The 16,615-nt window shown below is 48.6% G+C and overlaps 1 protein-coding gene across 1 annotated transcript; it reads right to left on the bottom strand.

Moving 5' to 3' along the window:
• Window positions 1-1,209: 1,209 nt before the first annotated feature.
• EDN2 (endothelin 2) lies at window positions 1,210-7,298 on the bottom strand. The gene is made up of 5 exons (XM_014949166.1): window positions 7,115-7,298; window positions 6,614-6,746; window positions 4,935-5,051; window positions 4,040-4,141; window positions 1,210-3,279 (listed from the first exon to the last, which is right to left on the bottom strand). The coding sequence occupies exons 1-5, from the start codon at window positions 7,176-7,178 to the stop codon at window positions 3,168-3,170; spliced, it is 528 nt and encodes a 175-aa protein (XP_014804652.1). The 5' UTR covers window positions 7,179-7,298; the 3' UTR covers window positions 1,210-3,167.
• Window positions 7,299-16,615: the final 9,317 nt, after the last annotated feature.

Genomic DNA, 16,615 nt, shown 5'->3' with positions numbered 1-16,615 from the left:
ATCCTCCCCTTGTGCTGTCACTCTCTCAGGTGTCTGGGCCATGAGTGGCCCAAGCAGGGATGCTTTATTCCCTGAGAACAAGGCTGACTAAGGCCATAATTCTTTTGTGACTTAGGACAAACAAATTAAAGGTTGTGCCCAAGGCTGGCTCAAAAGACATTCCAGACGATGGGGAAATCTTTCCTGGGAAATGAATGAATTTCCCACAGCCCTCAGCTCCTTCATCTACACCACCTGAAATCAGTTCAAGCTGGACGCTATGGAAATTGCCCCAAAGAAACCAGAACAAGTTTGAGCAGAAGAGGGGAGAATTGCACCTTGGATCTTATACATAGGAAATTTGCAGTGTTTCAGGGTACTTTTTTTCCCCTTTTAGCTGTACTTCAAGGTCGTGTTTTTTATGGAGCTTTATCATTAAAGTCATAGAAACTATGACGTATTGTTATACAAACGTGAAGGAATTTGATTTTCACACACTAACACCAAGCCCCAGGGTGGAGGCTTGGCCATGGATGATGCAGCTCAGCCAAGAAAGCCGGGCAACAGGAAAGGATGGGGCAGTAGCTCTCTGCACTCCTGTTCCCAGGAAGCTGTGGAAAACCACAAAGAAGTGCTATGGTTTCTGAGTCTGCAGCAAGTACAGTGTTGGCTATTACATTAAGATTTCTTTTTTGTTCATTTCTCATAGCTGCGCCATGAGATTCACTGAGTTAACTACACCAGAATAATCTATGGTGAGGTCTACTGTACTGGAAAAAAAAAAACAACAAAACAAAACAAGAACTAAAATCAATCAGCAAAACTCAGATCTAAAAGTTAGTGGGTGCAGCAGGGGGTGAGTGGTTGCTCTGTCCCTGCGATGCTGACACAGAGCTGGTAAGAGGATCTGAGGCAAAGGACTAAACCACAGGAAAACATTAACAGCATCCCTTGGAACAAGGACTCAAGCTAGTCTCAGCATCCACAGCCCTAAACACAACAGCTTGGGGATTATTTCACATCTATATTCCCATAGACATCTAGAAAGGAACAAGGTATTTATTATGAGTTAAGGAATCACTTTGAACTGAAATTGCTCAGGACTGTTGACAAGAATACAGAGTCTCCCCATTCTCACCCAACTTCACTGTTCCCACTTACTTTCTCCATCTGAGTTTCTTTTGCTTCATCCACCAACACCCAGGCATCAAATAAGGAAGAAACATGGTATTGATTTTGTCATTATTTATTAAAAATTAAATTTTGCAAATTACTGTCTAAAAAAATCAATAGATTTAAATAAATATACAGATTTCAGGATGCTACATATGGCACGTGTGCAGTAAGTCACTTAAAGGTGAGACATTATACACACAAGGAGATATACATAGTACTTTACAGCAGTAGTTTTATTTTAAATTACTAGGCTCACATTAAACCATGTGCAAAGTTCCCTCCGGAACAAACCCTTTCAGGATTTTTTTTTTTAGAATGACTCAAACCTTCAGAAGGTCAAATATAAAAAAGTTTCTCTGCAGCTTTGGGGACCAAGTGATTAGTCTGCTATTTCATTTACAATACAATCAATTGGTCTAATTTTTCCCCCCTCTAGGACATAAAGCAAAATCAAGGAAGTATTTTGTACGTCCAATGGGACTACACTTGCAACAGCCACAGATTTTGGTCCACCACCAACCTCAAGAAGCCCTTTCAAATGCTCCTGTGTAATACTGGATTGGGCAGCAAGGGGGACCCAACAGTGGTTCCAGGAGAGCAATATTTATCTGCACAAACCAGATGACAACTGCAGCCACAATTTATAATAGAAGTTAATCTGCCCAGGCAAACAAAAGTGCATTTGTGATACAGCTCCAGAGCCTTGAGATTGTGCTTGCCTGCAAGATTGGTTTCGAGGTCCTGGGCTCAGTGTTTTATCCAAATTATTTCTTCCCTCCTCTGGACCAGCAGCTCTATGCTGCTCCTGGCCTGGGGAAGTGGCTGTGATTTAGATAAGTCTAGAGCTGTGCAGACAGTGCTGTGCTCTCTTCTTAGCGACCCTTTGCTCCACATCAATCCCATCTGGCTGCCCCTTGCCTAATGCATTCTCTGTTCCTCTCATCCTGACATGCTAGCCATACACCGGTCAATTATTTAATACAGAGAACAGGTCTCCAAGTTGGACTAAGCAAAGCAGCAAGCAAGCCTTGGCGTGCTATTTTCCCACCACCCACCTTCTCTGCCCCGAGCCTTTCCTTTCAGGCAGAGCTGGAAGAAAGCTGGGATATTATGTTAAGACCTGGAACTACTTTACCTCGCTAAGGCCACGGTCAAGGAGGTGAGACAGATTCCCAGCACTGAACCCATCCAGAGGAGCAGCTCGGCTCTGCCTCAGACCCACGGTGGCTGCTGCAGAATCACAGGCCCATCCAGCCTCCCCCCGCAAGGGCAGGGGTCCTGCTTGGGTTTGACACAAGCTCTGGCGGAAGCAAACTATCCTCCACCTAAAACAGAGCCACTTAAGGACAGCCCTTTGGTGAATTTCTCAGCCAAAGAATGCCACTGACTGCTCAGGTGGCTTTCAGGCTTCTAAATATAGATCTATTTTTATTTAATTTTTTTTTTTAATAAAAACTGGGAACTGTTTTTACTACGGGAGTCTCATTCATATGCACATGGCACTGTCTGACGAGTAAGAGAACAAAGTGCAAAGGTGGGCTCACGCTGGAGGCAGTTTATCCTCGTCTATAACGACCGGCCAAACCACCTCTGAATGGGGCCAGGCTGGAACCACACTCAGACATGTCCCAAGGGCAGAGCAGTGACAGGGCTCAGTGCCACCAACTGCAGAACTGGTTTGTAAGTGATTCAACCTCCCAGTGGGGGCTGGCCCTCTGCCTCGCACTCCAGAGCAGAGTTAAGCTGGTGCTCTCCCAGTAAGACCCTTGCCTGATCCAAAAAGGCACAATTCAGCTCCACGACACATCTACGACTGTTTAGAGAGAGAGTTTTCCCTTTACAACAGTCTCTGAAGCACATGCAGTACTGGTTCACGCAACAGGAGCATGGAGACTTCCACTTCTTCCCCCTTCCATTCATGGCCTTTCCTTCAGCTCTAACTACCGACAGCGGAGTTAGCGGCACCCGCAGGACTCCAAATTCTTCTGGTGAACGTGGTATGCACCCCTTTCTTATCTCTTCTTCTTCCAGATGTTCTTCTTCCAAGGCAAAACCGTTGGCTGTGCGCTCCTCCGAGAGCGATGCTGCTGCTGGCCAGTCCGCAGGCTGGAGATGGCCACATCCCTGGGAATGGAAGAGACACAATGCTCACTCTCCAGTCTGTTTTCCCACTACCCAGCAACAGCCTGTATTATGATATTTATCTACTAAGATTTACTTTGGGGCAGAAGATGGGGGAAAGAAGAGGGGGAATTTCCAGCTGCGGCTATATTAAGCCCCAGCAGAGACCCATTGAGCCCAATTTCCCCTTTCCACCAGTGACAGGGGATTCAAGGAGTCCTGCAGCAGGGCATGACTCGAGTGAGGCTACCCCAGATCTGCCTTTCAGAACTCATTCTCATTGCAGCTGATTTAACTGCCACCAATGGACCAACCTTCCCTCAGTTTGCCAATTCCCTTTAACTCGTTTACACTCCTGGAGTCCACGGTTCCTTCCAGCAACGAGTTCCAAAATTCAGTGATGTGATGTGAGAAAAGCTATTATGTTTGGTTCAAAGCTGTTGCCCAGTCAATCATTTTCCATCCTTCCCCCCTTCTCATACATCACTCACTTTCCTGTCCCATATCAAAGAGATTTCCCACTCCGATCAAGAATTACATTTTATGCAATATTATTCTTATTTTGAGGGAGACAAGAAACTCTGGTTCCCTCAGCTGTTGGACATGAATTCTACAGAGAGCAGAAATAGGCAAGTCTCCTCATTTAAAGGGAGATGAGAGTGGGAAGTCAGGTCAAATCCAAGTAGCAATTGCAGACAGGGGTTACAACCCTGGATTTTAAAGTGCTTATGCGGGACATTGGGATTAAGTTTAAATGTCTCACCTGAGCGTTCTCAGCAGGCCATGATGGGAAGGTCTCACACCATCACTCTGCAGAGACTTCATTGATGCTCCCGTTATTGGGACCTTCAGACTCTGGAGGTACCTAACGAGCAAGAGGAGACACGTGAGCCCTCGCATCCAGCCAAGTAAGTGCCGGGGGAGCGTTGCTCTAATGTCACCACTGACAGACTGAGACAGTTGAATGCATGTTTTTGAAGGGTTAATTGCAGCGATTTGAGAGCTATTCATAGCTCACTTTTACTTCTATCCTTGCCCTATTCAGACTTATTTAATCACCGGGGATTTTAACTATTGCCTTGACATTAAATTAATGACAGCTCTCTACAACGACTTTGCCCCCCACCTCCCCATTGTAAGCATCCCTCTCTGCTGCTGCCTCAAGCCAGACGACCGAGAGCCCATGTGCACTATAACAAGGGCTGGCTCCAGAAGATATTTGCCTTCCGAGCCACAGCTCTCAGCAGCCCTGCTTTCCTGCAGCCTCTCCCACCCAAGCCATGCAGGAGATGCTGGTGTCCCACTGCTTCACACACTCCGTGGTCCCTCTCCCAGTGTCCACCAGCTCCTCCCATCCCACCAGCGCACCTGGTGCTTCCTCAGCCTCCTTGGCAGGAGGGATGGAGGCAACATTGCTTCATATCAGCAAGCAAAGAGACTATTGTACAACAAAAACACACCAGTGACGCTCTGCCAGGGCCTCTTGGGAGGGGTATAAAAGCCACTAGACGAGTTCCAGCTGTTTGCTAAGAGCTGCACAGCCCTCCCCAGGGAGGCTGCATGGTTAATCCAGCTCCCAAGGGTCCCCTGCCCACTGGCACCCTCACTGAGCAGCCCCCAGGGACATCCCCAGCCCCCCTCCCCGTCCCCAAGCTTACCCGGGCTGGTGGCAGAAGGTGGCACAGATGTTGTCCCTCGAGTGCGAGCACTCACACCTGCCCAGTGATCTCCTGCGCCGCCTTGGCGGGCTTCCCAAGCCATAGGGAGCGGTGTGGCTGTTCAAAACAAAAGAAATCAGCTATGCAGCTAACTTTTTTTTTTTTTTTTTTTTTTATTAGCCAACAGGTTGATAACACAGTCCTGGGAGGCAGTGAAGCCAGTGCCAGGATAATAAAAGACTCATCTATAGGCATAAGGTGAAAAGGTCACTGATATGTCTAAGCCTTTAACTCCAGCTCCTCTCCCCCCCCTCCTGTTTTCCCCACCCTACCCCTCCCAGGGAGATTGCCGTGCCAGTATGTGCTGGGTTGAAAGTGGAATTTTCTCCCCTTGCAGCAGCCCAGGAGCCCGTGCAAGGGTCGCTGCTGGGGCTAGGTGTGCTGGCAGCTCACCTGGCTGGCAAAGTGCAGGAAGAGCCTGGCTGCCCCAGCCCCACCAGCCCCACCAGCAGCAAGCAGCCAGTTTCTCAAGTACGGAGATGTCAGGGCTTCCCTTCTGCCCCCCCGCCGTGGGTTTTAACACACAGGACATAGTACAAATGAAGATGTCTCAGGGCCACAACAGGTTCTTCTGATCACAGCATGCTTTCAGAGCTGTTAGCACATTCCCGCTCCATCCTTGATCACAATCTACTCTCCCAGAGGGTTTAGGATTGGCAGGGACTGCAACTATTCTCTGAGCAAGCAGCGAGTTGTAATTGCACGTTAGCGAGCATGATTATAACCACACCTGAGTACGTGTGTTTTGCTCCAGTGTGCTGGCCATTGGTCTGAAACTGATGGAAAGCTGCTGTAGCATTCCTGAGGGCAGGACTTGGCAGCCACAGGACCTTTAGTGCCAGCCCACCACTGTCTCATTAACGATCCTGGCAGCCAGCAGCCAGGCTCCCAGTTTTCGAGCAGGCAGAGGAACTTTCTGACTTGCAGCTACATCTCGGTTGTTGCTTTCGGCTTCCAGAGGGACAAATCCCAGAAAAAAAGCTGAACCCAGGAGGAAGCAGCGCCCTGCGCTTTCACCCCCCTGCCCTGCAGGTTAAACTGCCAGTCCCGAGCAGGAGCACAGCTTGTCCCTTTCCGAATGTTGGAAAGCACAAGACTTGCAATGCTCCCCAGAGCAGGTGTTACAAAAGCCTCCCAGCACTCACCCTTTCTCATCTTCTCTAACTTAACCCCATCCTCTACCTGAAAGTACAGTCACTCACTCATCAGCAGAGCCACCCCCCCACCCCCAAGAAGCCTCATTCATGCTTACCCAGGGGTGTTGACCCAGATGATGTCCAGATGACAGAAGTAAATGCATTCCTTATCCAGCCAGCTGTTGCAGGAACACCTCTTGGTCCTCAGGTGGGTGGCCAGGTGGGACTCTGGCGGAGGATGACCCGTACCTGCAGCAGGAGGAGAGAGGGATGAGTTGCAGAGCAGGAGCACAGCTTGTCCCTTTCCGAATGTTGGAAAGCACAAGACTTGCAATGCTCCCCAGAGCAGGTGTTACAAAAGCCTCCCAGCACTCACCCTTTCTCATCTTCTCTAACTTAACCCCATCCTCTACCTGAAAGTACAGTCACTCACTCATCAGCAGAGCCACCCCCCCACCCCCAAGAAGCCTCATTCATGCTTACCCAGGGGTGTTGACCCAGATGATGTCCAGATGACAGAAGTAAATGCATTCCTTATCCAGCCAGCTGTTGCAGGAACACCTCTTGGTCCTCAGGTGGGTGGCCAGGTGGGACTCTGGCGGAGGATGACCCGTACCTGCAGCAGGAGGAGAGAGGGATGAGTTGCAGGAGGAAGGGATAAGCTGCAGGCTCGGCGCAGGGCGCTGGAGTGCCCCATCCGTTTGTCACCTCCACAGTTACACCTCCGGTAAGGATTACGGCCATTTCAATATGCAGGCAGTTTTACAGGAGGTGCAGCCTTGCCAATTAGGCTGCGGGCTCATTAAAGATTTGCATCACCCTGGCAGCTGTAGAGGCAACCCCTGGAGCAATACCCCCCTCGCAATGCACCCCCCCTACCCTCTGCTCCCCCCGAGCAGCCCCACTCCCCCTGCCGAGTGGGGTGAAAAAGAGGGGTCCCCCAGCCGGGGCAGGTCCCAAACCCCCTTCCAAGCCGGGGCTCACCATCTCCCAGGAGGACGCAGAGGGCGAGGGCCAGCAGGAGGGCACCGGCAGGGTGGCTGGGCATGGCTGGTCTCGCAGGCGTGGGGCTGGGATGGAAGAGGTGGAGGTTTTAGGGTATTTTTTTTTTGTTGTTGTTGGTTGTTTTTTTCCTCCTTTTTCTCCTCTCCCGCCGTTTCTCCGTGCGCTGCCGGAGCCGGAGCCGCCGCGGTGCGTCTGGAGCCGGCGGGCGCTGCAGGTGCTTTATAGCCCGGCCGCCGCCGCGTCACGGCCCCGCTCCGCCCCCGCGCGTGGGGCAAACACGCGGGGACACCGCAGGCCCCGGGCTGGGGAAGGGGGGGGCGGCAGGGATCGGGGGGGACACCCCCGGGGACAAGGACCTCAACCCCTCTCCCCCCCCCGCCGCCGCCAGCCCCGCGGGTGCGCAAAACACGCGTGGGACAGGCTCTGTCTCCCCCCACCCGCGGAGCGCGGGGTGGGTGCTGCGTGAGGTGGCGGGGGGCACTGTGTTTGTACCCTGAGGGGGGTGATGAGTGGGGGCTGCTCCTGCCCCCGGGGGTCGGAGGAAGGCGGGGGGGGGGTGTCAGGCGGCAGTTTGCCCCCGCCGCCGGCAGATGGAGCGGGAGCCCGCGGGCCGCCTGCCCCACGCGTGGGGGGCTCATCTCGGGACCCCCCCCTTTCCCCGCGGAGGGACCCCTCGGGCTGCTCCTTCGGGCGTGGCAAAAAAATAAAAATAAAAGGATAATTCAAATGACAGAGTTTAGTGGGGTGACTTGGTCTGCACGGGATTTAACCCGGGTGAACTAGGTAGTATTCAAGACAAGTTAAATTTCAAGTGCTTTATAGCCCGGCCGCCGCCGCGTCACGGCCCCGCTCCGCCCCCGCGCGTGGGGCAAACACGCGGGGACACCGCAGGCCCCGGGCTGGGGAAGGGGGGGGCGGCAGGGATCGGGGGGGACACCCCCGGGGACAAGGACCTCAACCCCTCTCCCCCCCCCGCCGCCGCCAGCCCCGCGGGTGCGCAAAACACGCGTGGGACAGGCTCTGTCTCCCCCCACCCGCGGAGCGCGGGGTGGGTGCTGCGTGAGGTGGCGGGGGGCACTGTGTTTGTACCCTGAGGGGGGTGATGAGTGGGGGCTGCTCCTGCCCCCGGGGGTCGGAGGAAGGCGGGGGGGGGGTGTCAGGCGGCAGTTTGCCCCCGCCGCCGGCAGATGGAGCGGGAGCCCGCGGGCCGCCTGCCCCACGCGTGGGGGGCTCATCTCGGGACCCCCCCCTTTCCCCGCGGAGGGACCCCTGGGGGTGCTCCTTCGGGCGTGGCAAAAAAATAAAAATAAAAGGATAATTCAAATGACAGAGTTTAGTGGGGTGACTTGGTCTGCACGGGATTTAACCCGGGTGAACTAGGTAGTATTCAAGACAAGTTAAATTTCAAGTGAAATTGTTACTCAATTAAAGAAAAAAACAACTGTTAAATGAAAGTCTCCGCTTTCTCTCGTCCTCTTGTCCTCTTTTTTTTTCATGAAAACAGTTTAAAGTCTTTTGCCAAGTTGAGCAAGTAAAATTTCTTGCAATCCAACTGTCTGATCGCTGCCTGGTTCTGCATCATCATTAACGATGGCACAATTGACACTATCCGCACATTTTTCATGATACAATAATGTAAAAATATAGAAGTCACCTCCTGGTGCACACGAGGAGGCAAAGTGCCTTCATCCTGCCCGCCGTGTGTGCCGTGCAGAAGTGGGAAGGTGTCCTCCGGAGCAGCGTTGGGTACTGAGCACAGCAGGGATGGAGAAAAGCTTCCCAGCTTCTCAAATCTGGGGAAAATCTTGAGAGTGGAGTGTACCAAAGAGTGCGAGCAGATTAGAAGAGCGAGGAAAGGACTCCCTGCACCTGACTGACTTACTCAAGATGTTTTTAAAGGCTTCTTAGAAAAAGGGAGTGTATTTTTATTTGTTTACAATGAACAACTTAGGGTTTTATTGGGCTGTTGTCGTGAACAGATGCAAGATGATGGCAATTAACAGTGAAGCAGTGTGCGGTCTCATGGAAAGTGTAACACGTGTGTGGGGAATGGGAAGAGAAAATGTGCAGCGAGTCGGAGTGTGGAAAAACTGCTTTCATCTGAGCAACAGCTTCTGCAGCTCGTGGAGGTAAATTGGGTTGCGATGGCATCCTGCAAGCGGTGACAAGAGGCTTTAACACACGCTCAGACCAAGCAGCAGTGTGAATCCTGCTCTGTATTCATGCAAAATGCATGCGGAAGATGTGCGCAGGGGAAAACCCATGGTGGGATCAAAAAAATATGCTCAGGGGAAATTATTGCTCTGTTCACCAAACAACTCTGCCTACGATGGTTCGTGAGAGCACAGATACTGTTGAGAGATCCATTTATTGAGCGGGGATGAAGCGAGGGGGTATGGGAGGCCAGAGCAGATGAAAAATGTACATCTGGGAATGGAGCTAGAATTGCAGAGTAGAGGACGTGAGGCAGGGCAAATCAAGAATAGTGCAAATTTTATTTCAAAACAGTAAGAAGACAAAGATACAACTGATAAAATAAAGCTTTGGTGTGGTAGGCAAACAAGCAGAGGGAAGTTTTTAACCTCCGTATCAATGCAACAATCGTTCTAAAGAAAATAGGGAAACACAATAGCAGCGTTACCTGTTACAGCCCATGCTCCAGCTGTGCCAAGTTTCAGAGTTATGTCAGTTCGGGTACTGTGTGACATTCCAGATGCCAGTTCGATGATACAATAAATCTCCCCTGGCTCCAGCTTCTGCCATCCTCACCCTGGTCACAGTGGGGTGAAAGAAGATATCCTCAACGTGGGGAAGGTAACGCAGCAGCAGTTATACACACAGGGGAAAGGCTGGGCCATAAATGACATCATTTTGCTTAAAGAAGGAGTTTGCTCTTAGAAAAGGTGTTACCAGTTGTTTACGTGAGGCAGGAGACAAAGCCACAGTATTGTGGCTTTTCAGGATTCACTCGCTGAAAGGATCAGCAGAGAACTTTGGCACATGAAGACCTCTCATGTCCCCAGGAAGGAAGAAGTCCCAAGTTAACCTGAGGTTTTGGAGATCTGGGTTCAAGCTATTTCCTTTACCAGACTCCTTTAGTGGCCATACCTTTGTCCCTGAGCTTACGTGTGCAAGCAGTGCCTGATGCTACCTGTAACTGTCTGTAAAGGTATCTTACTGTGTCGAGAAGAAGACAAGCGCCCAGATACCTGTTAGGTATCTGCCTTTAATGCCAGGGGCAAAAACATCTTTACAAACCAGACCTTTCATCCAACATTTCCCCCTTGTTTTCTTCATTTCTCATTAATCCCAAGAGATTTACACTGTTGCAGAAAATGGAGAGAATGTTACACCTTCATGTTCACATGTATCTACTGGGGGAGTTTGAACTAAGATTTTTTTCACCAGGTCATACCCTACTGTGTTGAGCAGCCACAAACCCGACCGGCACTCGTATGGATGTTTGGCACCAGTGCTTCAGAGATCTTAAAGCATGTGGAGTTGTGGAGGAAAGTCTGCTTTTGTTGCAGGGGTGTAGGGACCCTGCACAGAAGTGGTGGGGTTGGGGTTGCAGTGACCAAGACTGCTTTTAGCTGACCCTGCTCTGAGGGCTTTGTTCAAAGTTACAGAATTTCTGTGAGGAAAAAAAATGATGACTTTTTAAAAAAGTAATTTGCCTTTAGGCTTGTGAAGAAGAACATCCAGACATAGGTGGCAAATGTGTCTTGACATCAGCCATCCCCACGGAGTATTATTCTGGAATCTAACTGGTGGTTTCAAGAGCAGCTACTCATTTTAGGCTGAATTCAATCCTCCTCTGTATGATGGGCTGGGGGGTCAGCTTGGACTGGGAGCAGTGGTTCCACTTGACCTCCAAGACACAGAGAAGCTCCACTGCTTCTAAAACTGTTCCTGTTCCCCTGATAAAGAGCAGGAGCCACTGCTTCCCAAGGCCAACAGTCCTGGCATTATCACCGTGCTAAAATCACTAAGAAAAACAACCAGCTGGAGTGGAGGGACGGGTCCGTGCTACAAAAACACGGCTTCCAAAGAAGGAACAAAGGCATACACAGAGTCCGAAATGCCAGAGATGGGCTTTGCCTCCTGCAGTTATTTTTTCCCTTTTGTTTCTGACTGTAGGAATACATTGTTCACTGCATTGTGCAGAGTTCCAGGCAGACATGACGAAAGGGACAAAACAGCTCAAGAAAGGAGACGTCCCATGTAGTATTCATGAAATGCGCTGTTTGGAAACAAGGAACAAGCAAACAGGAAGGGGCTTTAACCATTGAGAAGACGGGATTGCAGCATGTTCTTGGCACCAGCGGGAACAATGGGGTGATGTCACGAGTCAGAATTCCCCACGGTGGATGGAAGCCCAGCAAATAATCATAATTCTTGTCCTGGGACATTAGCAAAATTTTTCCACAGTTGGTCATCCCCCACAGAGTCCGTGTGAGGAAGTGTAGGAAAGAGACATTGTCAAGCGAAGCTTCCTCTGGGAGATTCGTAGTCCCCCCTCCCTACCCCTGGATCAACCCATCGGTTGTTATAAATCACTGCTTTCTGCTGATTAGGAGGAAATTCAATGGTGGTGCTGGGAGGCTGAGCACAGGGCTGAAGAACATACTTCAAGTGCAGAAGGGTGCACACAAGGGTCTGGATCCTTGTGAGGGGAAAAGGGCAGGAGTCTCATTAGCTCTCCAGTGATTTGAGCCTGCACAGCATCATAAGGAGTGTTGTCCTTACTGCTTCAAAGGTGCTGAGAATGGCAAGGAGCTTAGGAGACACAGTCTTGCACAGACAGTGGTGTTTGGAGAGTTTCAACCAAATGAGCTACTAAATGACATGAGCATTATGAGGGCATCCTCCAGATCCTAGACTCTCTTTCCTATTTTGGCTTGAAGTCAAGTCTGCGGAGAGTGACCTGAAGTTCACTTGCAGCATCCAGGCATTTTCTGAAGCAGTTCTTGAGTTCTTCTTTGGCTCCTTTCTTTTGACAGGGACTAGTCCCATGGGAGGACAGGGACAGCCAGGCAATCTTTATGGGTTGTGACAGCTTTTGCTGATTATTGGGCTATTACTGAAAATCCAGACTGCGCTTGCCTTTCCAAGATTTGCTCTGCAAGACCCCAGTCTGCTTCTCTGCCGAGCAAACCAACCCTGGGCTGTCGCTTTCCTTTTTCCTTTTTTTTGCATGGAAGTTGGTGTTAGTACAATGGGGAGGTGGGACTGCCTGCCTGAGCTGGACATGGGATTACTCTTTCAACAGCAAAAAAGACTTCAATGAGCCTAAGCCAATCATGAAATGACAGCCTTAAAGGAAAGAAGCATTAAGATCTGAGTGTTTGCATGGTTTACTGATAACAGATTTGTCCCTGTTCTATGTTTGTCTGTGGTTTGCGTTATCAATGCCTGAATATACCATGAGAAATTGTTTACTCCAGTCCCAGTTTCTAGATATTTGTGCGTTTTCCCCATCCTAGGAATTTCCAGAGAAACCCTGTGTCCCTCACAGACATGGAGAGAGGTAGCCTGGCCCCAGGCATTGGGGCTGCCATCAGAAGCTGCTAGAGCTGCCCCACCATCTCCCCGTATCACAGACACAAGGTTTCTCTGTTGTGAAGGCAGAAATCCCACCAGGAAAGTGGTGGGGTCAGACAGAAAGGTGAGGACCATGCCCTCCAACCCCAGGCCTGGCTGTCTCCATTCTTTCCAGTGAAGGTGGGAAGGGGACAGTCAGCAGAAGCTGGGCTGGCCTTTGCATGGACCTCCTCTCACACCCAGGAGAGCCACCCAGGTTGTAGCATCGCCCAGAAAGTACCTGCACATCCCCACAGCAGTCCTGTCTCTTGGCAGAGTGCTGCCCTTTGCCTACTTTGCATGTGTTTTGAGCCAGCCCATTAAAATAAGGCTGTGAACTATAGGAAGAGATTATCTTAGACCTCTACTGCTGACAGAGGAGACAAATGCATCAGCTTCACTCTGCAGGGCAAGGTAGTGCTTTCCTGCTTGAAAGTTTAAATTTACAGTGGCCACAAGTGGCTCTGAGACAGCAAACGGGGAGAGCAGGCATCAGATAAAATCATGCTCCCTGTTCGGCAGTGCTTCTCTGCTTCAACTAGAGGTCCCAAAAGTCATTTGAACAGGTCAAGTTTGATATCACCGGGGTCACGGCAATGCTGCAATACCCTGGGATGTCTGTCCAGCAGAAGGAGGCCCCTGCATCGCAGCAATTCGGGAAGCTGCTGATGAAAGCGTAAGGGCAGTGAGCAAGAGGTGCCATTCTCAGGTGATTTCAAAGGGGAAAAAGTGAGCTGAATGTCTCAGAGACCTTTGAAATGTACTGAGCTGTCTGTCTGTAGTGTAAGATAATTATCACTCTGTTACACAAGAGTAATTAATTTTATAACAAACTAATGAGTTCTTTCATGAAATAAAAGAGGACACCAGCTGGAATTAAATCCAGAAAGGGACTAGCTAAACTGGGGATATTGTGTACATATCATGTGTGATCAGCTTCCGAAGGGACAATCAACTTCATGCATCTTTTTATATAGGGCTTTCCTATTATATTAGGCCCAGATGAGACCTACACCAGGAGCAGGCCATTCCCCATCCCTTATAGCAGGACTTGTCCACCTTCCTCTTCCATGTCTTCTGCTGGGTACTGTCACACACGACAGACCAGCTCTAGTCTGCTTTTACCATTGTTATTTTAAAGTCATAATAAATGTGCTCCTGATGACACCCTTCCACGCTGCCGTGGGGGTTCCTGCAGAGGGAGGCACCGGTGAAAACTTGCAACTCTCCCACACCAAGAAATTTGCTGAATTGATTCAGCCCAAGCTATTCCTTCTTTCAAAAAATGTAGGGACTCCAAAGGCTGTGAACTCATCTGATTTCTTCCTCCCTACCTAGGAACCACAAGCGTGTTCACCCTTTCTTTGTGGATGGAAAAGTTATGCCAAAGGGAAACATTTGCAGGTAAGAAAGTTTTTTTAATAGCATTAAACTGAATGACAATTACAAATCTGTCCTGTGTGCCTGTCTGATTACATACATTCTGTGCCCAAAGGGCAAGAAAAGAAAAGAAAAGCACAGTGTGTGTTTAAACAGCCCTATGGAGACATTCCTTGTACGTTGGGTGTTCATTGGAACACTTTAATATGGATGTCTGCGTTTACTCCACCCTGATGGTTGAACTCCTTCAGCTTTCCAGAATGATGAGTGACCTGGAATTTATAATTACAATAGGTGTAATGCAATTAATCACCACCTCAGAGCTGTCTTCTGTTGCTAACGGCTTTATGATACCAATCCTCTGCAGCAAGTGCATGAGAACAGCTTGTGTAACATAACTATTTCCAGCTGAGACAAGTTCAGTGGGGTTTCTACCACCCGGACGGGCGTGAAGATCCCTTTCTGCAGCAGCTGCTTTCTGCAAATGCCAAGGTGTTCCAGGCTGCCGACACAGCACTCTTCGGTACCCAGTTCAGGTACCAGCAGATGACACAAATGCTTGAAGTCCCCTTTAAGCAACTAGTTTTTATTTGGCCAACAGCTTCTGTCCATTCCAAATCTCCCCTTCTGGGTCATTCTGCTGGGGGAGATATTCAGGGTAAGTATTTGGGGTAAGTATTTGGGATAAGTAAGCTGCAAAGACCAGGCAGAGACATAAATTCATACGGAATAAGGCAGAAGTTAACCACAGTTTGAAGAAAACCAAGGAGTAAAAAAAAAAAACCAAACAAAGAAAATGCAAGTCTATGCCCTTTAAACCTCAGTGCTTGTACATGTGGTTAATTATTAATTATTGATATGGTTTATTGATGTATTGATGTATTGGTTTGTGCCACCTGGAGGACAGATCCCATTGCTCTGAACAATGTGCAGATCCATGACAGCACCTGATGAGTTCACAAAGGGTTTTCCAGTGAGGAGTGCTGATGCGGGACCACTGACAATTTTGAACACTGAGAATATCTCAGTTTTCCCCAAAAATTGTGAGCAGACTAAGAAATGAAGTCCAGAGCTTTCAAATCAGACAGTTTGTTGCATTCAGTGAAATCATTTCAGCTGTCAGTCTTGCAATTTGTTGCAAAATTATCGAATTGATTGCATTTTCTTTACTCAGGGGCTTAAAATTGTAATGGAAAAAAAATCTCTTGTCAAAATGCAACATTTTAATCAGACTTGCAACTTTTTAAAACATCTTGTTTTTAAAAGAAATCAGGAATACTTGATTTGAAAAAAAAACCCAACAAAACCAACCAGAAACATTTCCAGCAAACTAAGGAGGTCATAATTTCCATACAGCTCTATTTGCAATTTTGGTAGGAGATGAGAGACTCCAGTCTGCAGAAGCAGATCATTTAGGGAAGGAAACAACGAAAGTTTTACAAGAAAGTTTAATTAAAGTAGGAGTAATTAGGTGCTGAGGAATCACAACACAAACTTGGCAAGGGATCAGTCTCCGCTAGCAGTGTCTTTTTTGCTCTATGTCTATGCCCTTGGACAGATGTAACCATAATTTCAGTTACTGGTTAACCAGCTCGCCAGGAAACTTCATTCTTACAGGCTGGTTTATGCTATAACTATCGGTATCTGACTTCAAGTCCAGAGGGATCAGAGCTGAGGGTAACAGCCAGATTTTCTGCTTCACTAGGAATGCTGCAGTTTTATATTCCAACATAAAATGACGTAAAACTATTAGGAATTTAATATTTTAAAAAAGTAATCCCATAAACAATATTATCTCAGGTCGCAGAAAAGGGTTATTCTGCGGAAACACTTGCAAATATTGGGTATCTTAAAAAGAATTTTAGTGTATTAAAGCAAAGGTTTCACTTTGAAAAGTAAATTTAAACAGAAAGACAAAATAATCCATTCCAATACTATAGACCTGAGACACTGCAAATCCATAACAATGCTGAATTTTGTTAGCTTTGCTGCTAATTTGTTGGTTTCAGTACATTCTGTGTGTTTGTGAAGGATGTTTAACAATAGTAGCTGTGGTTGTGTTTCACCCAAAGTACTTGCATTTCTAATACTCACTTTGTCTCAATTTCCCATTTCTCCAATGGTGGAGAAGAGAAGCAAGGAGGTAATCTTGTCCCTTTTCTTGCCACTGGTTGTTTTGTCTATTTATTCTACAAACTCCTTGGCTGTCTGATGAGTCTGAGCTCTCTGATCCCAGTGCAGAGGCCAGGTCTCCAATGGGAGCCACTGGGCAGGGAGCACAGCATGGCCATTGAGTGGTTTTGCTCTGAAGGCCATGTGTTAGTTATGTCTGACATCTCTTGGATGCCACAAACCATCTTCTTTGTTACTGGAGATAATAGAAAGCCGAGGAGAAAACAAGGTAGATGAGTAACGGGGGAGGTGAGAGAACTCGGCTACCCCAGAGCTATTACTATTTATACTTCAAGAATTCCTCAAAATAGCCTCCACTCTGTTTACGGGGTGGTTTTCGCTGGC

The sequence above is a fragment of the Calidris pugnax genome, unplaced genomic scaffold (assembly GCF_001431845.1).
Source record: "Calidris pugnax isolate Ruff unplaced genomic scaffold, ASM143184v1 scaffold174, whole genome shotgun sequence".
Taxonomy (NCBI): Eukaryota; Metazoa; Chordata; class Aves; order Charadriiformes; family Scolopacidae; genus Calidris; species Calidris pugnax.
This window is presented reverse-complemented; position numbering and strand designations above follow the sequence as displayed.

Excerpts from the sequence above, each read along its gene's own strand:
- EDN2 (XM_014949166.1), bottom strand. The coding sequence starts at position 7,178 with ATGCCCAGCCACCCTGCCGGTGCCCTCCTGCTGGCCCTCGCCCTCTGC. Across the intron at positions 5,052-6,613 it reads ATCTGGGTCAACACCCCTGG|CCACACCGCTCCCTATGGCT; the intron begins GTAAGCATGAAT and ends TGTTTTGAACAG. Across the intron at positions 4,142-4,934 it reads ACCTTCTGCCACCAGCCCGG|GTACCTCCAGAGTCTGAAGG; the intron begins GTAAGCTTGGGG and ends CTTGCTCGTTAG.